Here is a 24,970-nt window from a genome sequence, read left to right on the forward strand (position 1 = left end):
CAGAGTACTGTGAAACCCATTACCACTCCTCCTCTCGCCCACCCTTAATGTGTCTCATTTGAACCTGGCTGTCCATTTGATCTTCACTTCTCCCCTTCCCCACCATTGCCTCCCTCATAATAAGGTGGCAAGGAGAATCCAGATAAGTGGGACACATCTGTGTCTCCTGGTGCTGGATGGGAAGGAGTATGAGCAGGCTGTGGCGCAGGGTTATGACCTCAAGGCGCTGACCAGGGCACAGCGCGGAGAAGACTGGGAACCGCCCAGACTCTGCCACATCGCCAGAGACTCCAGTCCGTGCCTTGGGCTCAGGATTCTCCCAGTGGAAGGTTAGACCCACATACTGGCTAACAGGGCTAGCTTTCGCTAATTTGTGTCGTGACCTTGATCCCTATTCTCTCTGGTGTACAGCAAATGTCTGTAATCACAGACACAGATGATTATGATTACAGCTCATTTGAAGATATCGTATTAGGCCACTTTGGGTCTCCTTCATTTAGTAAATGAATAGTGATTTCTACTATTTCTATTATTTATTCTATTGCTGTGAAGGGGAGAAGGGCAAGTTTTCTATGAGTCCAGCCAGTGGGGGTGCAGCTGAGAAGGCGGGGGTACGCAAGGGGGACCGCCTGATTTGGCTGGATGGCGCCACTGTGTCTGAACTCTCTCACTCAGCAATCAGCAAGATGGTAGGACCTGGGTTGGGACACAGAAATGGAAGTTTCAGTCCATTGTATATAAATATATCTGTGTTATGGTGATGTTTGACCTTTCACCCCACACTTTCAGGTGAAGAAATGTGGCGATCACATGACAGTCCTGGTGATTGACAGCAAGAGTGAGCAGACCTACACAAGTCGCCGGATGCCCATTCTCCCCGCGATGGCTGTCGCCCACAACCTGCCACACAAGCCCCAGAAGCAGCACCTCGTCCAAGGCCCCGAAGGGTACGGTTTCCTCCTGAGACAGGAGAAAACCGCCTCCAAACGCGCTGGTAAGCAACACGACACCAAGTAAACAAACTTGGACATGGATATAGTTTAGCTACACCAAACAACCAGCATAACATTCAACACCAAGACATGTCTAGGTTGTCAAGGTTCAGGCCTTGGGCTCTGTAAAGTAAAGTGACACAGTGTCTACTGTTAATGGTGCTATACCAATCAGTAACATTTAATTGATGCTGTCTGTCATGTCTAGCTGTACTGAAATCCATCGTGTTTTGTGCCACCTGCCTGTCTGTTCACAGTTCATGCACTGCGTGAGGTGGACCCTCACAGCCCAGCAGAGCTGCTGGGTATACAGGAAGGAGAGCTGCTGCTGGGAGTGAATGAGGAACTCATCGTAAACATGAGGCATAATGATGTTGTCAACAGGATCCGTCAGAGTGGCCAGCAGGTCACACTTACCACCATTAGCTCTCAAGGCCTGGATTTCTTCACAAGGGTAGGCACAGCATCCTCATCTGATGCAGTGAAGGAAAAGGCAGAGTGAAATATTAAGTGATGAGAAATGTAACAGATGAGTTAGTCAGTTTCTGTCTCTCCACAGCTTGGTCTTTCACCATTGCTTTTCTATGAGGACCTCTCAGCTGCTGAACCAATTGGAAGTGCAAAACTCCACCAGACTGCTGACCACTGCAGTGACCTCCAGTGTGTTCCAGCAGAGGAGCCTCCCCGGCCAAGGCGCTGTGTCCTCAGTAAGGGTCCCAATGGCTACGGCTTCCACTTGGGATGCGTGCTGCTGAAGCCTGGAACCTTCATAAGCCAGGTATTGCATTAATCCGAACCCACTCACACCAGGGGAGCTTGTATGTGGAACAAGGCCTCAGTCAGTCATTGGCAAAGCTCCCACGATTTACACAGCACACATGAAAAAAAGTACCAATTTTTACTAAGACTTTATAAATGCCATTAACATGTGTCAAATCCTGACTGACACGGCAGCCCCCCCCCCCCCCTTTATTACCCTGCAGGTAGCAGCAGAGGGACCAGGGGGAAAAACTGGGCTGCTGAAAGGAGATGTGGTGATGGAGGTGAATGGAGCAAACGTGGAGGAGGAGTATCTGGAGGATGTGATAGTACTTGTTAAAGAGGGTGGTAGTTCTCTCTCTCTGCTGGTCATAGAGCCCAAGGGATATGAGAAGCTGCTGCAGAGCAGGATCATCGGCAGAGCAGAAAAGACCGCTGATGGCTCTTAATTAACATGCAGTGATAAAGTATGCACTCAGTTCTTACAGGAATCAAATTTTTAACCACAGGCAAGCAATTGGTTAAATAATGTGTTCATACCTTAAGCCAAATAGTGTCATACACTATGTATTGATTGCATTGACATACGGCATGCAGCATGTAATTGTACATTTAAAGAACTCATTTTGCCCATTAATCATACCTTTTGGATTGGTTTATAGTACGATAGATGGTACATGAACCTTCATTCAAAGAATGTCAGGATTTGCAGAGCACAGTACATTTAGAAACTAGTTGTATTAGAAATGTACAGTGTGTACCTCTTTATATTATGATCTTGAACATTTGCACATGTTGACCTATGCACTATTGTCTTCTGCGTCATAAAAAAAGCTTAACTGCAATATTTCAAAATACAAATACTAGTACATATTCTAACTTTATCAGTGTTTTTGCCCTAAGGTTTTTTGTGAAACCACAGTCTCCAGATTATAAAGTAAGCAAGCGTTTTATTAGTTTGGATGAAGTTTGGATCTAGTTTGGTGATTATGGTTGTTGGTTATATTTTGAGGATTGTTTTTGTTGTCTTAGTCATTCACATACAGGTATCTGCAGAATGCTGTATTTATTAGTAATGGTTGTTTAGCTGTTGTAATTAAATGTTTATGTGAAAATTTAAATTATTTAGGGAAATGTGTAAAATGTCTTTTCTCTCAATAAATCTTGTTCATTTTTTCTTGTTGTAGAATCTTGCCTGTTTGTACCACTAGAACAAGCGTGGGTTGAAGTTTATCTAAGACTATACCAGACTATCACTGGAGAGGCTAGTGATCGCAACCATGATATCTTCCCTTTATTAGCGACTTGAAAAATGTATAGTGCTTTCTAGCAGTTTTGTTTAGGTATTCCCTGATCCCCGTTTTTTTTCTCCAGAACTTCACAGTATTAATCGATGGATTGATGAGTAGGCCTATAATATCCCATTAATTATTTTACAGACAACACAAAATATAGCTGAATGAATAAGGTCAAAACGACTGATCAAATGAATACTGAGCTTTACAAAAATAATTGATCATCAATCATCACCATCTCACATGTGCTGTTTCTTTCATTGTCATTTTAGTCTTCTTGGTAAACACAAACACTCGAACAAATCTATGCTTCCCAAATTGATTAAGTGGTGCAGATATTAATAAAAAAAATGTCAAGAGGCCCCAATTGTACCTTGAGATCATCATTGAGACCTGCAGCGTCTGGGGCTCGAAGTGCAACCAGCGACGAACCAAGTGGTGACATCCTTAACTCTGCCTGTCTTTCTCTGGCATTGCCGGACTATGCCAATTGTGCACAAAAATTCTCGACTTGTCATAAAAGCTAATCAGGATTGTTAATTAAAATATGCTCGAAAATTCTGACCCTAGCAAGTTCATTTTCATGGTCAGGTTTTAATCAGGTTCTGTCAGGTTTATTTGATTTATAGTCCGGCAGCTATTTAAGCTACTATTGTCTTGGGTCCTTCACAGTGGAGGTGACATTCAGCTATTTCTTTAGACGGGGACTGCTGAATTGAACATCATGGCACAAGCGGTGCAGAAATTAGTTGCGAAAATACCAACACTGGCAAACGGTAAGAATAATTATACTTCAAAGTCAGTGTAAAGTAAGATATAGGAGACTAAATGTATAATCAAAGGTTGTAACTTATCCGTAGCTGATGTTAGCCAGCTATTTGGCTGGGTTGCTAACGACAACACTTAATTGAAACAATCCTCAAAGCTTGTGGCAGCAAATAGATAAGTTAGACACTGTCGACTTAATGGGTAGCTTTGTATTGCAAGCAAATTGGAATCTTAAACTAAAATCATAGTTCCCAATTGCTTTTGTATATAATACATACGCTGCGATCAAGCTTGCTATCCTGACCTCTTTAGCTAGCGAGGAACATGGCTAACTCGAGGTGATACGGTTGGTGTCAGATTGGTGTTAGCGGTAACGTCAATTGTCAAAGTAGGCTCATATTAAACCACGCAATTTGTACAGCTTAGTTAACGAACTCCTCTAATGGGAACATGTGGTGAGTGAACTTGGAAGTATGTCAAATTAATTATTCATAGTATTGGGTAAAGTTGCCTTGTTTAAGGCATGTAGCTTCCTAGCCAACGTTAGCTGCCTATGGCAAGTAAGTTTCCTTTGCCTGTCCTAATTCTTTAGCTATCGTAGCTACAACCTGTTTGGCTTTCTAACACCAGACGGGTAGCTAGTCTGCAAGGTAATTTAATAGTTAAGTTTATTAGTGATTAACCATGTTACATTTGTGTTCATGCAGCCGCTGTTGCCTACTCCAAACCCCGGCTAGCAACCTTCTGGCATTACGCTCGTGTTGAGCTGGTGCCTCCCTCGCCAGCTGAGATCCCCAAGGCCATTGGAGGGCTCAAGGACGTCGTTACAGGCTTTCAGTCAGGACGTCTCGGTCAGACCACAGTCAGGGTATGTATATGGAAGTGAACATGCTGTGCCTAGGCCGTGTCTATGTAAAGGCACAGTCTGATTTGAGTAAAACAGGTGAAGTAGATGCTCAAGGCGATTTCTCGTCATGCTGTCAGTTGACATTGGTGTTATTTTAAACTCGCATTGGGTGCCAATTTTATCTTGAATATATTCAAAATAGAAATAAAGTAGGCGCAGTTTATTTGTCATTGTCCTCTCCCCTTTGTCTGTGCGCGTTTAAAAAAAGTAGGGTGGTTTCTTTCCACAATTGCACCTACCTGCACTGGGAGTCACAAGTAAAACCATATTTTCAAAAGTTCCAATCTGCAAGAAGATGCCATGTACTTTTAAACACTCCTCTTTCAAGTAGTGTTCTTCACGTGTTATTTTTCACTTCATCATGACTAAATTGCCTGTGGAACCTGTGCTTTGATTCCTACACCAATGAGGGAATGGATGCCATCCTTTTGTATTTAAGTGTAGCTTGGGGACCTAGTTAACCAGGGCTACTGGGGTGTATTCCTAGTACGTGGTTTAGTGACCAGTCGGTTTGTCACCAAACGGGTGTTGGTGGTACAGTAGATAGCATTGCTGCTTTCTAACTAAGATGTTGATTCCCAGGATTTACCAGGTTTGATTCCCTTTGGAGAAGGCATCTGCTAAAGGCCTTACCTTTCACAAAGCTGGGCACGTCAACTAACTTGTTTTGCTAGGAGAATGAAGCGATAGGGCTTTTCTATTAGGAGGTTTACTACTTGCTCTGCATCAACTTGCCCATGTTTGTCACTAAACCATGTACTTGGAATATACCCCTATGGCGTTCTGTTTAAATGACTGCAGTGCAACACATATTAATGTTTTTCGTCCATAAGACTGATTCAGTACTAATTGCAAAGTGCATCAATCATTATTTTCCTCTGCGTGTCAACCACTAATGGTTATTGTTGAATGATCTGGCAGTTGAATACATGTAATATTGACAGCTTAGATTTAGCCATGGGTGAATGTCCTTTCATAACTGCGTAGCACATAAGACGTTACAAATTGTAACACGGGAGTCATTTCTGTTTTGCTTTATTAAATCATGGAGCAACCATATACTTAATCACCTCACATTTGAATATACCTTTTGGTTACACTGATGACTTTCTTAAGGGACCACCACATTGTATGTGAGCAACATCAGTAACAACCTTATTGCTGTGGTCCCAAAACTTGATGTCATTCTTCGATGTCCAGGAAATTTCTGTCTTGATTTGACGTACCCTTAATTAATGCATTTATGTTTGTGACTTTTCCAGGATGCAGTGAGGAATGGGTTGGTGGCCACTGAAGTCTTGATGTGGTTCTACATTGGCGAAATCATTGGAAAGCGAGGCATTGTTGGCTACGACGTTTAAATTCAGGATTGACCAATGTTATTTGTCTATAGTGCTTGCACAAGCCTTCCATGTCCAGTTAAAACCTATGTTAATACAATAAAGAAATGAACTGTTTAAGAACAATTCTGTCTTCCTTCCAGTTATAAGATGCATTGCTGTGGCAACTTGACTGTCACGTGGTTTGGAATTTTGTAAAGAGTGGTTTATTGATCAATTACTGGTGACTGCAACATTTTTATAGGTAACAAATTGTGTATAAATATGTACATATCCTCAGGCAACATCTGCTCAAGTTTACAAAAATGTTTTCTGTAACATCTTTACAGGTGTAAAAAAAAAAAAAAAGCAGGTTACGTCATCTCCTCAACTGTTCAGGTGATGATTGACATTTCCTCATGTTCCCGGTTTTCAGACATCGTCTTCACAACACTTCCCAAAAATCTTCTAAACTCCTGCCGCACATCCTCTGGGTCCTCTTCCAGATTAGAGTGACTGAGTTGCAGCTTGCTTAGATGTGGTGCTACAGCCAAAAACACAACATGCATCTTAGATGGGTTGAAAACCATACATCTACTTAAAATACCACAATGTTGCTGCAAGAAAGATTAAAAAAATGTTCTTCATACAGCATTTTGCTGATCATCTCTTGATAAAATATCCTTTCCCTCTTTAATTTATACTAATCGATCCCGTAGTCCCATATTACCCAGTGGTGGAGGTGAAGTATTTGCTCCACTTCCGGGCTTGTGATGGATTAGTAAAAGGCACTGATTCTCTCGTAGTCCCTGTGAGGCAACAAATGTTGAGTACCAGGTCTCGACCTCCTTTACATGGCTTGGCACGTCATCATTAAACACAATGACCACACCATTGGAGTCCTTCATCAGCGCAGGCCAGCAAGATTCAAATCTAGCAAGATGACATAATAGAAAATTAAGTGTGCTCACAAATCTGAATCTTTCATTAGAGTATTGTGATACTCGTGGATAGGATTTGTACCAACTTGAAATCCCCTCCACAGTCCCACAGTTCCACCTCACACGGGGACTCTCTGTCACCGCTACCATGGTTCTGTGATTCAAACTCAAGTATCCTATTTTAAGAGACGTGAGGATTACTTCAAGAATGTGGGTAACAACATAATTCTGTCATTCTGATCAAATAGACACGCATCCCAATCTTCCTACCTGACACCTTGTGTTGGACTGTAATCACCCCCAATGGTCTCCACTGTGTCCGATAAGAAATTGGCCAAAACGGTCTTCCCACTCTAAAATGGCAAGTAAAGGCAAAAGACAACACTGTACTTTCTAAACCCAAAGTAATGCTTACTATTCAGTCAGGTCAACTCTTTGAAGTTACAGACAGCAATACAAAGTCTGTAAACGCCATGATACATTTAACCAGGAAATGGTGATCTTTCAGAACTACTTAACGTGACTTTACAACACCAGACATTCTATAAAGCGGGGCAACTAGTAACGTTAGCCTACCTCCAGACAGATTTCAACGATAGCGATATAAATCATCCATGACAAGTGGTTAATTGGTCAAGCAAGAACCACATCAAGACATCTTCAATCTGTGGGTAGTGGTGCTTACCTCACTTGGACCGATAATAAGAATCTTTGTCTTGAACATTTTATCAGGGGAAAAGGAGACGTAGGCTACTACCAAAACATCTGTGAGTACTTTAGCTGCAACGTTGTAACGTACGTTAGCGCTTCTCTGGCGCGACCTACCACGACCTAACAAGCCATTCTGCAACCTCGCAAAGGAATTCCCTCGATATGTACTGAATGAGCCCAATAAATGTGATAAAAACAATCAAAGAGAATTTATATCTAGCTAATTTCCAGCTCAAATAAGCAAACAAGCTAGTAGGAAAACCTATAGTCCTATAAAGTTATAATTTAAGGCTCGAGCTAGCTAAAGACAGTTAAGTTGGCTCACGTCAACAACAGCGTTGCTAAGGTGTAGCCAATAGACGCGGCGGAAAAAAACGTGAACAGCGTAAAGCCATTTTTTGTGTTGAAATATTAGATTCGCAAGAGTTGTTCAATCAACCCTATTCAGTGCGTGATATGATCATAACTGCTGATAATCAAAGTGATTCTTCCTGAAATGCTCAGTAAGCAGGGGCGGTACACGCAGTGATTTTAATTCAGACATAAATGTAAATACATGGTGTAAGTAAAGGACATAGGCATTCAGCAATATAGATCAATCTTTCTACTACGTTCACTGCTAAAAAAGGCTATCTGCAGCAGGTTTATAAGCTATACACACACACACACACACACACACCATGTCTTTCTTTAGTTATGTAGGCTGGTTTTATTTTTTGTCTCTAGGCTGCTTTCATATCTCTGCTGACTGGCTGCCCTGACCACATTCCACTAGGGAGCACTGTTTCACAATATTTGGGGTTGTTAGATATCTGATTGATCACAGGTTCAGAGTGTTTACAGGTCCAGTTAGTGGGTTAGTGGGCTTCTAGACCTTCTATAATAACACACATCTGAAGGAAATAAGTTGGCAGTTTGTCCTGTGCATATTGATACTTTGTTTGATGAGTGTTTATGCGTTTGTTGACCATTTAGATTCCTCGTCTCCTCTAACATGCGTCGTATTTGAGAGTAGAGAGTGATGTGACTTCTATTCCTACAACGCACAATTTCTACCATTTTATGTATTTCAGCTAACAGGAACCTAGTCTACAAACACATCATAGGTTGAGTTATCCCAACTGAAACACCATTTGCAGTCGAATGACTGTCATTATACTTTCAGGTAGGTAGGCCTTAACCTGCCTCAGGCCATCCTGCACTCAGTAGTGAAAAGCTTGTTGAAGATGATCTGCCTGGCTTCAGCTAGTATGGATAAACCAAACTAAATAACAAGGACTGTAAATTAAATTATTGGTGCTTTTCACAGAGTGGTGGAAATCAGGTAAAGCACCAGTATTTTGGTGGTTTGTGTAACATTTAAACCTACCTCATTTGTAGGTATAGCCAACAGGTAGGCACTCATTATTTACATACCTCAGTTTTAAGAAATGTTTTTGCTTTACAATAGTTATGAACTAAATTGCATAATGTTTTTAGAACTGGACGTTAATTATGTGTGATCTTTGTGTGTGTATGCCGTTGGTTAAATTGGGGTCATTGGATATGTAGGCTACGTGTGAGTCAACCGCAAGAAGGAAAAAAAAACATTAGTAATTTAAAAACTTTATTAAAATATAAATGGGTTATTTGGATGAAAAAGGTTACATGCTGGTAAAAATGGACTTGTTCTGATAAATATAGGTTTAGTATTCAAACATGTCAAATTAAGAAAAAATACTTTATAGAGAGATACCTTACAAAGGTTTATAAAATGAAAGGCCTCTCTTAGCCAGAGGACTAATTAAAAAAATAACATAAAATTGTGTCCGTCATCACAGCAATCTTAATATACTGGTTAAAAAGTAACAAAGTTGAGTGCAGCACAAGTAAAAAAAAATCATATAAACAAAGCACTTTATAGTTGTTTACACTTTGACACATTGCGTTTAGTAAAATTAATAAGCTGAATGTAGAGCTCATTTAAGCTGGCAGATTTTGACGGAAGTCCCCACGCCAAAGCCAGGGTAGAGTGCCTCAGTGAAGGCGGTCTGAAATCTGTGCAGCAGGGTCATATTTTCCCCAATGCTGTAGAACGCCAGAACTCCTGCCCTGTGATCCAGATAGACACCTATCTTGGGTGAATGGGGCGCACTGATGGCCTTGTCCACCCGGTTGTGCCATGCCGAGTAGCCAGAGTCGGAGCACAGGAGGCTCCAGGATTTGTCATTGTACCCCAGCAGACAGAGGGAGCCTTTGCCCTTGCGGCTGATACCCTTGTAGGCCACGTCCATGGAGAATTCTCCGCTCCACTCGATCTCCCAGTAGAAGCGGCCGCCGGACAGGGCCTCGCGGCACAGCACCTGGGCGAAGCTGTCAAACCTCTCTGGGCTGTCTGAGTATGGCTGCAGGTCCCTGGTCCTGATCACCTTCCTGCTGCTCTCGGAGAGATGGAGCTCCTTGTAGGCGGTGATAGGGTCAAATTTGAGCTGGCAGAAGTCTGTGAAGAGCAAAGCAAATATGAGAAATATGAATTCATTTTTTTGAGAAGAAACATATAAAAAAGCTGGTATAATTATGGAATTATAAAGTATGATTAAAATTGGAATGGCAGGATTAATTAAAATTGGATGAATATTAAGATAGAGACATAGTTTGTTTTTCACTTGGTGATTTATTTACTGAGTTACAAAATGTGGTGGAGGTACTTACATTTCAGAAAGTCAGACCGGTTCTTTGGTTCTGGAGGTGAAGCACTGTCCACGGCTACTTCTTTGACTATATTGAGGAGAAATGTGGTTTTATTTGTATTACTCTTGATAGTTGCTGTTTCTGGTGTTGTTACATTAGTGTCCGTGTAACAGTTTGAAGGTATTACAAAATAATGTTTAGATAACTAGTACAGAACTCAGTCCTCACCTCTGGAACTTCTTTCCCTTGTGCGGTTCTCCATTGTGTAAACAGGAACTTCATTTACTATCATTCAGTGAAAAAAAAAATCAAGTTACTGGTCAGGATGGAAGTTCATGCTGAAACCAAAATGTCCATGTCTACCACGTCAATCTGTTCTTTAACCCTCTCACAACATCTGAAAATGAACTGACATTCTTAAGTGTGCATTTGAGCATTCAACAAAGCTACGGTTTACACCTTCATGTTGTTGACACATGGTCTGGATCGCTTTATCAAATGTTTTCCTTATTTATTTAACCTAGTGAGTTTGCACTGTGGATATGTGCAACATGCAACAGTTCAAGAGTCCAGGTTGTCAGTATTTGTTAAAGGCTTTCCTTCTATAATATTAGCATGGGGCTAGATACTAGTGCTGCAATTCTTACCTGAATAGGAGATCTTCAGAAGTTCTTCTCTGCCAATCTCCTCCAGTCTCTCTTTTATCTCAGCCACGGCTTTCCTGGCTGCTCCGAATGAGAAGTCTGGGTTGAGGGTGACTCTTGGCACAAACCCATCATCCGTAGGGGTGCAGAGATAGTTAAAGTTCTACCATAAGTAAATTAAAAGGACGAATCATTATATGACAATTTTGTAAAATGTACATGGCTTGTAGTGCTATCAGTCTGACTGGAAATGATATTTTTTGAAATACAAGATGCTGTATGCTTAGAGGTGGCTTTGTTCCCACTCTACCTGTAAGAAATGGATATGGTCATCTGTGCTGTACAGCTGCTTGAGTCCGGTCTCCTTCTTCTTCAGCTCGTCGATCTCCTGCTCCAGGCGTTCCATCAGGGCATCGGCCTGGCTGAAGGCTGCCTTCTCGTTGATGTTGATCAGTTTGGTCACCTCCGACCTCATCCTCTCAATGGAGGTGATCATTTCGTCAAACATCTTCTTGCTCTCAGTCATGGCCCTCTGAGCAGAGCTCTGGAAGAGACAAGGCCCCACATAGTTCACTAGGATGACCTTTTGACCCTGGTGTTGTATTAACAGGTACTCCAGCCCTACCTGGTACCACGCACCATTGTTTGTATTTTTACTTTGCTGTGAGGCATGCATTTTGTCCGCTGTTAATTTCTCTATGTATCCAAGTGTTTAGTTGTAGCATAACCGGCATGGGTTTCTGTGGTAGCTGTGAGCTGATAATGAAACCTTGAAATATGCGATTTGTGTTGCTGAAACTTTGATAACAGCCCCTCTTCATGGATCAAATTTGGCTACCTCGTTCAGTGAATTTTCGACTTACCTTGAGGGAGTCCACAGCTGTCTTCAGCTCCTCTAGTTCTTTTGTCCTCTGCTGGCATTTCTGTCGGATTTCAGCTTGGGACACACCGAGGAGTTTCTGTTTGATAGGATCCATTGAAATAGAATCATTAGATATTGTTCAGGCATCTGTGCATGTAGGTGTTTCTTGGCTGTAGGACAGTCAAAATCCATTATACTCTAGTTTTGTCCCACACCTGTCATAAAGCTGTCCTTTTTATTCGGTTTTTTTCCAGTGCATTTACAGTGGTGGGAAATCTTCACTCACAGCCCAGCCTTATTGTGCCTCATTTTTTTAATCAGCACCGCTAAAGGGACCTGCTCAGTATGGGCGGCATTATCTCAGGAGATGGAGGGAAAGAAAGGAGAGAGGCGGAATCCGAACTACGTGTGGAATGCAAAACTACCGCTGCCCGGCCTGTGGAGAGACATTTCAAGGTGCACACATCCCAGCCTTCAGCCGACACAGAGGGGCTTTAGCGCAACCTTTAACCAAGCCCACCGAACCATTCTTCAAGATAAGCTTGAGGAATGTGGGGAATCTGGGGAGGGGGGATAAAAGGAGTATGTTTGTGTATGTGTGTGTGTGTGTGTGTGTGTGTGTGTGCATGTGTGTGAGTGTGTGTGTGTGCGTGTGTGTGTGTGTGTGTGTGTGTCAGTGTGTGTGTGTGTGTCAGTGTCAGTGAGGGAGAGAGAGAATTAGAGAGAGGGGAGAATGAGTGTGAGAGACACAGACGTGAGATTTAGGTCTCTTAATCTGGGATTGGAGAAAAACCAGGTCCCTATTTATCAAGTGATGAAAAATAAAAGCCTTGTCTTTTGTATTGCCTAATTACTATCAAAACCCTATTAGGGTGTTGCACACATTTATTTTTCAACTAGTTATTAATAAACCCAATCCACTGTGATTCAGATTGGAAAACATCTTGTGATATTTTTATTTTTTGAAGATGAAAGAACAAAAGCGGTCCACCCATCCGCCAGTCCTGTTCTTTGTGCTTCTCCACAGGTGGCGTGTTTGATATGCCCCCACCCTATCAGTGAGAACAGCTGTAGGATCACAGGACTGTGAGGAGTTTTCATTGCTCTAATTATGAAGACATTCCTCAGGCCAGCACAGAAGAAACCAGCAGACCGCACGTCTTTTAGCCATACATGTGTGCTGAGGTGGGTGATGGCTTTGACAAGGGCTTAAGCACTTAGGTTTTTTTTTTTCTCACACAGTGATAGTGGGGGGTTGGGAGGTTGAGTTTCTCCTGCATTCCTCTATCAAGACCTAATCCCACAACTCAGAGATAAACATACTCTGACTGAGCGCTTAGCTATTTCAAAATAGGAGAGGAGACCAAGGACAATAAATCATTAGTCTCTGTGAACACTCCCAGTATCAGCATAATGCATTCTGAGAAGCTCTCTCACTGTGTGTGACCTACCTAGTATTCCCTCCCTTTTTCAGATTAATTTACCTTCCCTCCCTGATGGTTAAAGTATTTTAATTTTCCCTCCCAACCAAACTTTTAACCAAAGCATTTAGCCATGGTGACCTTGGTTTTAACCATGGTGAATGTAGATCCTTTTTCTTACATATATATATTTACGGACAGGGTCCATATCCATTTAATCTATTTTGACACATGCCATAAATCACAATCCACATGGCAACAGATCCTGAAAAGAGGGTGGCTCTTGCACTCACCTGTTTCTCACTCCTCTCTGCTTCGGCGGAAACTATGTCGTGACCCTTGTGCTCACTGACCGTGCAGATGGCACAGATACACATCTGGTCAGTCCGGCAGAACAGCTCCAGGCTCTTCTGGTGCTGCGGGCAGATCTTGCGGTCCAGGTTGCCCAGCTGGTCCACCAGCTTGTGCCTCTTGAAGGTGGCCGACTCATAGTGGGGCTTCAGGTGCTTCTCGCAGTACGAGGCCAGGCAGTTCAGACACGACTTGACAGCCTTGAGCTTCTTGCCCGAGCAGTAGTCGCACGGCACGTCGGCCGGGCCCGCGTAGCTGTTGGGAGAAGGCGCCGCGGAGGCATTCAGGTTAAGGCCTGTCTTCTTGATCTTCTCCGCCACCTTTGTGAGAGTGGTGTTCGGCCGGAGCACAGGCCTCTGCGTGAAGGTGATCCGGCACTGGGGGCAGATGTAGATGCCCGTGTAGTCCGCTTCGTTCCAGTAGCCACTGATACAGTCCATGCAGAAGCTGTGGCCACAGGGAATAGCCACAGGGTCCTTCAGGAGCTCCACGCACAGGGGGCAGCTGAAGTAATCCGGGGACATGGGTTCGGCCATGATGCGTACTCCTCTTCCAAGTCACACACACGCACCTGTCAGGTTGTGAAAGGGAAAAAAAATGGAGGGAATCTGACAGAAGTATAGAGAGTGAGCGTGAGAGAGAGAGAGTAAGAGAGAGATGGCTCCGAGCCTGCTCACATGGGAGAATGCAGTGACGCCAGACAGAGACTGGACCTACTTGTCTTTCTGAATTCCACAGGTTATTGATTGAAAGCAGACAGAGCCCTCCCCCTTTTCTGTGCTGGTGGAGTAGGTCGAGCGCAGCCCAGGCTGAGATAAACAGGTCGAGCCAGGGCTGCCAGAGTCTTAAAGGAGAGAGAGAGCGGGGGAGCTGGAGAGAGAGGGGCGGAGTGAACAGAGAGAGAGGGAAGGAGGGGAAGAGAGAGAGAGAGAAAAAAAACAGGCAGGCAGAGAGCCTGATAATGAATGAATTGTAGTAGTGGGGGGACTTGAGACTGGGCTAAGTGTGCCAGCATAATGAAATGCAAACAGAAGTTTTAGGGTCGGCTTTTCCTGTGCTTAGCCGAGCCCGTCTGAACGTGTGCTGAAAGTGAACGCGATTTCGCACTGGCTTAACCCATAGCGAGTCTGCAACCTTGTGTTGTTAATCATTACCCGTTGTTTGCCGTGCATTTCACTTTTGTTTATCATGGTTAGAGATACGATGAAATACTTCAAATGTAAACACTTTTTTCACACTTTTGTTTATGTCCAAAACTTTGTGCATCATTCTTTTGGCTTCTCAGCTGTACCTGGTTGTCCTTGAAAGGGAACATTTTTATTTTTATTTGTGTTTAAAATGTTGTCCTATACTGATAAAACCACCAGGATGCACTGTGGCACATTTCAACCTACACGTCACATACGGCAAACACTGGTTCCGGCTGAGTAAGTCTCCCTGGAGCTGGTTTGACTGGTCTGATGAGTTTTGAAGTGCAGGTGTGTGGAGGAAGGGCTAGATGTGTCACAGTTTAGTGTGTAGTAATGACCTTTGCCAAAGATAAACGTATAATTCTAAACATTTCTGTCCAAAGATGTAAATGATTAGATAAAGAAAGACAGATTCCACTTATTAAGTGTTCCTTCTCGTAAAAGGAATGTCAAGATCTTGTGTCACTGTGACTTTCAAAACATGTTTATGTGAACAGAAATACTAGGCAAGACCACATACCTTCTTAATGCGCTATGAATAAACTGGGTTGTGTCATGGTTTAGTCACTCCACCTTGTGTTGAAAGTGTTGCTGATGCAACACCTGGGAAAAAAATGGAATGAAGTATTTGTTGTTAATTATGTATTCACATGCTTTATCATTTATTTACTTTATGCTTAATAAATGTTAAGGTTCATTTTTTAAAAGAGCTACAATATTTATAATACAGTCAAGATGATCAGATCACTACTGTTGCCATCCATATGTTTTACTAATCTCATGTGCCACACCTGTGAGCCACTTGAGGTTGCAAGCACACCTTTGAATAGCCTGGAGTAGTGCAGTATCACCTCTAGTGCCCTTCTAGCGCTCCTGTCAGTTTCACCATCGTTTTCACCTGTCATTTCTGCCTCCTTTGCATTTCTATAGATGCTCCCTGTCTGGACATTAGGTTCAAGTGAGCCTAAATTGCTGCAATTGTTCTCGCCTGTATGTTTCATCCCCAAATTAGAAGTCAGAAAAAGGCAATATGTAATTGTTCAGTCAGCTAGGTACACCATATGCTCCGTTTAGATCAGTAAAAAAAAACATAGAACTGGGGAGTCAAATGCCTGCCATTTTGGGTATTTGGGTTTTCAATCATCTAATGGCCCTGGAGGAAAACTTTTTGTACCTCCCTAACAGTAAAAAGTAAATAGTTTTCTTGACTTCCCCATAAGGTGAGGCCACAGTTATTGTGAACCCAGTCACTTCCCTCATTTCTGGAATGCAAATCTATTGCTAAATCAAACATAAGGAAACGCTGCACATAGTTGAACAGAAACCTGTTAGCACCTATGCGCTGGCTGGTTACGCAAGCACACTGGGGTCCGGCCTCCCTTCGTATCTTACATCACCTCGTTGATAGTTTCGCCTCGCTCCTTATTTGGTCTGGCTTCTGATAAGCCAGTTTCTCTTTCCTTCCTTTTTTCTGTTGTTTTGATTTAAAGTCAGGAGAAGCTGCTTGGAGAGGCAGACCACTGGTGCTTACTTATTAACCATATAGACAAGGGGTGAGGGCTGACCGGGACTAGAGTTCAGCCTCAGCTAAACACTCACACACACACACACACACACACACACACACACTCAATTTCCATGAGAAACGAGTTAAAAGAGACTGAATGGATACTGTTAACTGTACACTGAAACCCTCCCCTTCTATCTAAGTGATTTGCCTGAAAGTGTCTTTTCAGTGCTTCAGTTTTGTATGACAGCCCAAAAGAAAAGCAGATTTTGGAACTTTTGTTTTCTTTAACTATTTATATCAGATCAGATTCATAGTTTGAGCTGTTTTGATGTCAACTCTGCTCTGTAATTATGTGATTATGTTATGCTCTGCATCATCTGCTGCACAGTGGCAGCTGAAGGGCAAGCTTCATTGAGCAAGGTGTGGATGTGGAGGAGTGTGTGTGTGTGTGTGTGTGTGTGTGTGTGTGTGTGTGTGTGTGTGTGTGTGTGTGTGTGTGTGTGTGTGTGTGCTGTGCTTGCTGGAGTGTGACCCGGTACCATGAGAAAAGAGTATGCATAAGTGGACGCTCTTAATGTAGAAGTCAAGAGCAGGGCTGTGCCCATGTGATTGGTCAGTGAGTAGAGACAAGGTATTTACAAGTGGTTCCCTTAAACAATGGATACCTTTGTTGGCCTTGGCAGAGAGAGAGAGAGCGAGAGAGATTGTGTGTGTGTGTGTGTGTGTGTGTGTGTTTGTGTGTGTGTGTGTGTGCGTGTGCGCGTGTGTGTGAGTGCGTGCACACGTGTGCTGCACATATTGGATACCAGAGAAGGCATTTCAAGGGGTGGGGTGAGATGAAAAGGTCCCACTGTGGAGACAGGGACAATAACAGAGAGAGGGGGGGGGGGGGTGGGAATCATGTTTATGAAATACATGGAATTTCTTGTGTTTTCTGTTTTCACTTCTAAGCCCATGCCAATTGGATGTATTAGGGACATTTTGGCACTTTAAAACCACTGTTTTAATGAAAGGGCATGTAAGACTGAGATAAAGACAGAGGTAAGGTCGTTAAGCAGAGAGCTGTAACTGTGCAGGGAATCTGAAAGGCATAACTGAGTCAGTTTCAGTGTGTCTGATGGCCTTCCTAATGCACCCTGAGGGTACTACTGACAAAAGATACTGAAAGTGTAACATCTTAATTGATAAGGGCTACACATGAAGTTATCAGTCAGAGTGCAGTGGGACCAAATTAACCATTGACCACAGCACAGGTATATGAGGTGAAGGTTGTTTTTTATGAAGTCCATGTTGTATGTCAGATTTATGTGAAACCTGAACACCTTGTGATGTTTTATGACAGTTTTGAGCATGTCCTGTAAAAAAGAATCAAACGAATCAAACAAAATGGCTGCTTTGCTTCGGTGCATGAAAAAGACCCATAAAAATGCAGGGCAGTTGGTTAAGAAGTGCAATGAAACAGAGACATTGACCTGTGTCCTTTGTCCAGGACTGCCATGGTGTAGTTGTGTGAGATTCCTTAAAGGAAATAAGTGAAGTAATCATGATAATGAAGACCGAATCAACGTATCAATTTGGTGCTGAAGCTGAATGCATTACACTTCACTTTTTATATAAGGATATTCTTTTCCAGCAACAGTTAGTCCTCACTTACTGCATGCATCAACATAAAATCTATCCCCAGTGTAGAAAGACATATTCTGGATGCATTCATTTGAAAGAATGTTTCAGAAAGTTTCACTGTATCTTTGCAATTGCACCCCACAGTGCACTTTTCAAAAATCAGACCAGCATGGGATCGTAAATCCTGTCAGCCAGCTCAGCTGTCACAGACGGTTTACAGACTCCGTTGCCGACGGTTTGCAGTCATGGGAAGATGGGATGGTCTCTCTCTCTCTCTCGCAGTGGAAACTTCTCCTCAGCATGCCCCCCCCTTTTGACCTGTCATTATCAGGCTTATCTGGCCTGGTCACATTCCTGCCGGTATTTCTGTTTTTACTCTCCGTGGTGAAACTGTAGAGCTGGCAGCCATCTTGGCAAGAAGGAATTCCAAATGTGTGATGGGGACAGGGGAGGTGAGGACGAGATGAGAGTGATGTATTGATGGATGACAGGCAGGATGCACTCAGCATTTTGGGTCCTTCTATTGTTTTACAAGGTTTGAAGCATTGGATGCACTTGCACTTATTTGTTTCAAACATCTGGACAGCTTCAAATTGGGCAGTTTCTGCATTGCTCTGTCCTACCCAGCAATCATGAGTTGCATGTGTCATTGCAGGAATGGTGGGGGGGGTGTGGGGATGGATTAGCAAATAAAAAAATTGATAATTTACTCTCGTCATGTAAATTACATTGTAATGGCCCATTTAAATTCACTGCTTGTATTTTACTCCAAATTCCAGTTGATCAGTAGAGTAGGCTAAAGTAGATACCCGCCTCCAATTTGAAACAAACATTTCCTGCCTGCCTCATTCACAAAGTATCAGTTGTAAAACTCAACCTGGGGCTAAGAGTGTTTGATATGCTTGACTCACATCTAAAACTTCCCCTCCTGTGCTAATATCTGGAGAAGGATTTTTTCACAAACACATTACAGTGTAAATTTGATCATTCTTTCACCCATTCGTTCTGTTACAATTTGGACAGAAATCCCTCATTTGGATGCTTTGCTCTTTTTAAGTACAAAGAGTCCTTTCATCCAGGCCAGTCTTTCCTCCTTCCATTAATTTACACTGCCCTCGGCTCTCCCGTGCCAGGGGGTCATTCATGCTGTGCTGGAGACTAAGTGGGCATCCATCATTATGCCCCCTCCGCAGTGCAGTCTACTAGTATGCAAAAGCTCTGTTTTTGCATCTGGATATGAGGTCACGCAGGAGAACCTAGCATTAAATGTAATGATAAACCCAACACTAATCTGTCTTCTTAATGCCTAAAAGCCCAGAGACTCTCAGGAGGCACATCAATATGTTTTGCATAATTAGTTGGAGATTGAAGTGGTATCATGTTTCACTGGTTAATTGTGTCTCCATGTTCAACAGAACTTTGAGATTAAAGACATGGAAGAAGAAGAGCTTCTGTCTGTTGTGGAATCATTTACCATGCAGGATGTTATTTGAAAAGTCATGTAATGCATATGACAACAGAGATATTTATAGCAAACAGTATTTGTTTCCTGCAAGGCTGTCACCCACATTTAGTTTGTCTTGGAATCAGGTTGGACCTCTGTCCTCTTGCTCAACCACCAAACGTCAAGACAAATTTTTGTCCTGAGATCATACATTTCATTCATTCTTTTGACCTGCCATATTCACACTCACTCCACTGGCTGATCTTTTTCCTTTCGCTCACTCTCGTCCACTGGCATGGCCACGCCCCCTCCCCTCCCTGTCGTTTACTAGTTTCTGCTTAACCAGTTTAGCGTCCCTCCCTGTTTACACTATATAACTGAGGGCTGTGGCAACCGCTGCTCACTCTACTTAGAACACCTCAAAAGAGCCACAGCCTGCTGGGCCCTTTACTGACTGAGAGTGCAATAAAAAAAATCCCTAAAAATGTCGGATGACCAGGGCGTCTGCTATTTGTGCAAGGAGGACCTGCGGGACCCCGTGTCCATCCCCTGTGGGCACACCTTCTGCTCCATCTGCCTGAAGACCTACTGGGACCATGCCGACCACACGGGCACCTACATGTGCCCGCAGTGCCGAGTCACGTACAACAAGAGGCCCACGCCGCGCCGCAACCCGTCCTCCGGCTCCTCCACGCGCCATTCCACCTCCAGCTACAGGGCCTCCGAGCCCTCGCCCCCGGCGCCGCCGTCCCCGGATTACAACTACGCCGGCCCCAGGGACGTGGGCTGCGACATCTGCATCGGCCGCAAGCTGAAGGCCGTCAAGTCCTGCCTCATGTGCCTGGCGTCCTATTGCGACAAGCACCTGAAGCCCCATCACGAGAACGCCGCCTTCAAGAGGCACAAGCTGGTGGACGAGATCGGGCACCTGGACCGGCAGATCTGCCCGCAGCATCAGAAGGGGCTGGAGCTGTACTGCCGCACCGACCAGATGTGCATCTGCGTGCTGTGCACGGTCAAGGAACACAAGGGTCACGACATGGTATCTGCTGAGCAGGAGAGAGCAGACATGCAGGTAGGACACCTCACAACTCAGGCAAAAAGTTGGTCACTGTCACTGGTTTTGTCGATACTTTTATGTATTTGCATATCTGGTACCGTCCATGATAATGATTAACGTGGTACTCTGCTTGGAGTAATTCAGGTTATATATTATAGTTTTATGAACCTGGCTATCTCCTAGCACTATGCCCTCTTGACTGTGTGCCCTCTTTAGATTAAGAACAAACCCCCTCCTCTTACAGTAATGACTGAATAGTGTGAGTACGGCTTAAGATAACTTCCTGTTAGACTCAGGTGGATTGGAACCCATAGTATCTGCCAAGCCTGTAGAACAAACATGCCTGAATATCAGTAAGCCCCACCCAGAGAGATTGAGATGTGAATAGATGTGTGAGGGCCAGGTTCCACTTGAAATAAGATAACATTTGCACTGTTGCAATGCCTGATCTACTGCTGCAATACCTTTGCACTGCAAAAATGTGACATTCTTCCTCAAAATATAGAATAGTAGATAGTAGATAAAAGTAAGATAACATTCATTTTAACTTCCTGATATATTTTCTTAAGTTACAAGCTCCTCTAGGTCTGGGCCTGCTGCTGTTGTTCATCACTGTAACTGGTGTTGTGTCAGTGCAACACAAACACGGCTCTCATGATTGTTTGTCTACTCCCCACAGCAACGTCTAGGCGCCACCCAGGCGGAGATTCAGGAGAAGATTCATGACCGGGTGAAGCAGATGGAGGAGCTGAAGCAAGCTGTGGACTCTCTTAAGGTAATAAGGACAAGCAGAGAATTCAAAATGATTAAGAACTTATAAATACTTATTACTCATTAAATACATATTAATACTTCATACTGATGTGTACTCCATTTTGTCCTCTGAGCATTATCTCCCAAGTTATAGCTCACAAGTATATAATACCCCTCCACAAGAATGTCCTCAAAGCCCCTAGTTGACCTCCAATTCTACCATACTCACTGCTTGTCCCCGTTTGCCCCTTTCTCTGTCCAGAACTCTGCGCAGCGGGCCCTGCAGGAGAGCGAGAAGCTCTTCGCGGAGATGCTGCGCTCCATTGAGAGAATGCAGCAGGAGATGAGCAAGCTCATCACGTCCAATAAGAAGGCGGCGCTCAACAATGCCGAGGGCCACATGGACCGGCTCACCCACGAGATCAGCGACCTGAAGAGGAGAGACGACGAGCTGACCGCGCTGTCACGCACCGAGGACCACATCCACTTCATCCAGGTGACTGACCCTCCTGTACACCAACCACTGCAAAACATTACAGTGTAACTGACATGCCAACGAGTCTGGATTACATTGAAAATAACACAAAACAATAGTAAAAGTCTGTTTTCTGTCCAGTTTCATTAAATGCTGTGTTGTGTTTTTTTTGGTGCAGAGCTACCACATGCTAATAGCCCAGACGGATGCAGAGGAGCTGCCCAGCGTCACTGTGAATCCGTATTTCTCATTCGGCTCCGTCACCAAGGCCGTCTCAGAGATGAAGCAGCACCTGAGTGAGTTCAGCAATGAAGAATTGGTCAAAGTGGCCAAGACAGGTAAGACTGACTGAGACTCTCATCTAGCAATTATTCTTTCTTTGTAATTGGGCTGACTATGGATCGCATGTTTATTGTTGTTTTACTCTATAAAGGCTTACGATTGACCTTGAATTGTTTTCCATTTCAGTGAATAAAATGCCATTCTGCCAGCTGGACGAACGCAAGAAGAGAAAGACATTGAAACGTAAGTTTCATGGAGATTAAAATGGGTGGCCTCCCCCGGTTTTCATTGTGGAACTGGCCTGAATGTTGGAATGGCTTTACTGAAACAAGGGTGCCAGTTTCAAAACATTCTTGAGTGGTTGCTAAGCAGTGTTTGGTGTTCCTCCACCATAATATCACCTTTTGTGTATCGATATCTATCCATTTATCCACAGATCTTTGGAATTATTGTCAAATGTTTGTTTTCCATTTTGAATGGGCCTGTTTCTAAATGAGGTTCATTAGTGGAGTTATGCATATGTATCATTTCGAAAGTGTTTGGCACATTTGAAGGATGCCTGCTGTTCGTGCAGTTGCTCAAGAGGCATTCATATTTGCATTGCTGATAAGAGCCAAATGGCATGCACTGTGGTACTCTGCATATTCACAAGCCTAGAGGACTTCATGTCATTGATTTTTCCATTGTTAAGATAAAGTATTAAGATTATCATTCAACATCAAAACATAACAAACTCTGTGATTATACTATGATTTTTCAAGCATTTTAAATGATAAAGATTGTTATAATTATTATTCAAATTATTTAAAATTCACATATTCATTAAAACAGTCACTATGACTATGCAATAAGCATTTTAAGTGTCTTTTAAACATTTTAACTTTCAATAATGCTTTATCTTTAGCACTTGGTTGCTTTTCATAGAGACAGTTATGGCCATTTGTAGTAATGCACTGACAATTCTGTCTTCATTCTCTAATGATCTTTTCATCTCGTGTCTTAGCTGATGAAGTTGAAATGCACAAGAGCCCAAGCCAGCCGCCCCGGAGCAGGGATGAGTTTCTGAAGTGTGAGTAAATGTGTCTTTTTGAAGCATGCCCTGTGTGATCTCTGTGTGCAGTCTCTATCTCCCACACCTCCACCTATGACATGATTTATGAGTGCCCTTTGATCAGGGTAAAAGTTGAAGGAAACCGTGTCTTGACGAGGATGAGTTCTGTTGTTTGCTGTCAGAGAACTGAATGAGATTAAGGTTAAGGTGTGGAGTGGAGTGGCCAAACCCCATCATTTTTTGAATGTGTCAGAAAAGACAAAGAGGACAACAGTTTCTGACCATCTGGGAACAGATGTTTGGTGGGAGTGGTACTGCTGCATTCCTTAGATAGCCAACTGGGTGTGTGAGTTACTCAACATGCTGGTTCTGTTGGTTGAGTGGGAGAGTGTGCATATTTAGGCAGGGAGGACCTTCCAATAACTTCAGGGAAATAAAGGAAAATAAAGAAATGAAAGGAAACCACATGATTGTCTGGTAATACCACCATATTTCTTGTTTTTAGTTAATGTAGCTTTTAGTTAATGTATCCAACAGACTCCAATTACTTTTACGACTATGGAATGCTGAGCGACTGCCGGCATGTTAGTCATTCAGTTAGGAACCCCTTCAATCACAGGTTAACCATCTTGTAGGCTTTTAACATAGAAAGTGTTGAACCCGTCCATATAAACACTGTGGGCGTGTGGATGTATAGTCAGACTCAAGCTTGTTTTTGACAATCCCGGCCTTCTAGATGAGAGACGCTCTCGCCAATCCCCTGGACAACTCCGAATGTCCAACCAGCTTTGACCAGCAGAGGTGGACAGACCCGCGTGATAGGCAGGTGATACTCGCAGCTCCTCTATTTGTCTGCTGGTCCCCTCCCAAGGGCTGTAGCCTCTCTGTTTTCTGAACTATTTCCATAGTTGCAGCAGTCATTTGGCCAAAGCATTTTGCATTGTTCAAGTTTTTTTTTTTCAAGCCAAATGACAGCATGCAGCCTTTTAGTTTTGCCTGTTGGATTTGGTGGCAGGAGGATGGATGTGGAGTAGACTTGGTGGTTTTGGTTGGGGATTATTGTGGTTTGGGAAGTTTCTAAGCTCAGCCCCATAACCTAATATTTTCAGTGACCTAAGCAAGCTATGGGTGTGCTGTGAAATGTTTACACTCTGACAATAGGAACAAAGATGCTCTAATTAAGCAATAGCAATAACAACTTAATTAAGCTCATTTCTCAATCCTTATTTTTCTCTTGTCCTCAACCAGATGCCTGTCAACTCACACTGGACTCAAGCACGGCCTACAGACAACTGTATCTGTCACGGGGGAACCGGAAGGCCACCCTGAAGAGAGACCCTCAGTCATACAGCGATAGCACTCAGCGCTTTGACTGCCTGCCCCAGGTGCTTTGCAAGGAGGCCCTGTCTGGGGGTGCCTACTACTGGGAGGTCGAATGGGCCGGAGAGGGCGCCTCCATTGGGGTCACCTACAAGGGCATCAAGAAGACGGGCTACGGTGACTCCGCCCGCATTGGCTACAACCGCAAATCCTGGAGCCTCTTCTGCTCGGACTCCAGCTACTCCGCCCGCCACAGCAAAGACCAGGTGGAAATCAATGCGACCTACTCCTCCCGCATCGGAGTCTTCCTGGACTACTCTGGAGGGACTCTGTCCTTCTACAATGTGTCAGAGTCAATGTCACTCATCCATCAGTTCAATGCCACTTTCAGTGAACCCGTTTACCCTGGATTCTGGGTCTGGTATGAATCAGCAATAACCCTAAATCAACTGTAATTAAGCATTTACTTTATTCAAGGTGTAACTAACACAATTAAAAATGATTTTACAACAAATGTGTATCTGAAGTTACTAACAGTAATACCTCTTACTCCTTATTGAAGTATCTGGTGGTGTATCTACTGTTTGTGGACAGAGAATATAATTATTCAGATTTATATTTA

The 24,970-nt window shown here is 43.4% G+C and overlaps 5 protein-coding genes across 6 annotated transcripts; 3 read left to right on the forward strand and 2 right to left on the reverse strand.

The window, feature by feature from the left end:
* Nucleotides 1-58: 58 nt before the first annotated feature.
* On the forward strand, nt 59-3,538 carry pdzd3b (PDZ domain containing 3b; the record flags this gene model as incomplete). The annotated part of the gene is made up of 6 exons (XM_042706904.1): nt 59-329; nt 553-689; nt 790-994; nt 1,250-1,446; nt 1,552-1,770; nt 1,976-3,538. Coding segments are annotated over 6 exons (1,254 nt in total), but the record flags the coding sequence as incomplete, so codon positions are not given.
* A 134-nt stretch (nt 3,539-3,672) lies between these two features.
* Nucleotides 3,673-6,187, forward strand: atp5l (ATP synthase, H+ transporting, mitochondrial F0 complex, subunit g). Its single transcript, XM_042706901.1, has 3 exons — nt 3,673-3,822; nt 4,522-4,682; nt 5,984-6,187. The coding sequence occupies exons 1-3, from the start codon at nt 3,771-3,773 to the stop codon at nt 6,080-6,082; spliced, it is 312 nt and encodes a 103-aa protein (XP_042562835.1). The 5' UTR covers nt 3,673-3,770; the 3' UTR covers nt 6,083-6,187.
* On the reverse strand, nt 5,741-8,036 carry ift22 (intraflagellar transport 22 homolog (Chlamydomonas)). Its single transcript, XM_042706900.1, has 5 exons — nt 7,667-8,036; nt 7,252-7,334; nt 7,068-7,157; nt 6,771-6,973; nt 5,741-6,584 (listed from the first exon to the last, which is right to left on the reverse strand). The coding sequence occupies exons 1-5, from the start codon at nt 7,703-7,705 to the stop codon at nt 6,436-6,438; spliced, it is 564 nt and encodes a 187-aa protein (XP_042562834.1). The 5' UTR covers nt 7,706-8,036; the 3' UTR covers nt 5,741-6,435.
* A 1,249-nt stretch (nt 8,037-9,285) lies between these two features.
* On the reverse strand, nt 9,286-14,668 carry ftr82 (finTRIM family, member 82). Its single transcript, XM_042706899.1, has 8 exons — nt 14,358-14,668; nt 13,583-14,211; nt 11,870-11,965; nt 11,317-11,550; nt 11,010-11,169; nt 10,591-10,647; nt 10,384-10,449; nt 9,286-10,171 (listed from the first exon to the last, which is right to left on the reverse strand). Exons 2-8 carry the CDS (start codon nt 14,174-14,176, stop codon nt 9,651-9,653), a joined length of 1,728 nt encoding a protein of 575 aa, XP_042562833.1. The 5' UTR covers nt 14,177-14,211; nt 14,358-14,668; the 3' UTR covers nt 9,286-9,650.
* A 4,823-nt stretch (nt 14,669-19,491) lies between these two features.
* ftr83 (finTRIM family, member 83) lies at nt 19,492-24,964 on the forward strand. Of its 2 annotated transcripts, XM_042706903.1 has the most exons (8): nt 19,493-20,482; nt 21,147-21,242; nt 21,483-21,716; nt 21,874-22,033; nt 22,164-22,220; nt 22,981-23,046; nt 23,765-23,854; nt 24,277-24,377. In XM_042706903.1, the coding sequence occupies exons 1-7, from the start codon at nt 19,892-19,894 to the stop codon at nt 23,818-23,820; spliced, it is 1,260 nt and encodes a 419-aa protein (XP_042562837.1). In that variant the 5' UTR covers nt 19,493-19,891; the 3' UTR covers nt 23,821-23,854; nt 24,277-24,377. The 2 variants fall into 2 exon arrangements, with proteins under 2 accessions (XP_042562836.1, XP_042562837.1); XM_042706902.1 differs by lacking the exon at nt 23,765-23,854 and having other exon boundaries at nt 19,492-20,482; nt 24,277-24,964.
* Nucleotides 24,965-24,970: the final 6 nt, after the last annotated feature.

Source organism: Clupea harengus, unplaced genomic scaffold, assembly GCF_900700415.2.
Source record: "Clupea harengus unplaced genomic scaffold, Ch_v2.0.2, whole genome shotgun sequence".
Lineage (NCBI taxonomy): Eukaryota > Metazoa > Chordata > Actinopteri > Clupeiformes > Clupeidae > Clupea > Clupea harengus.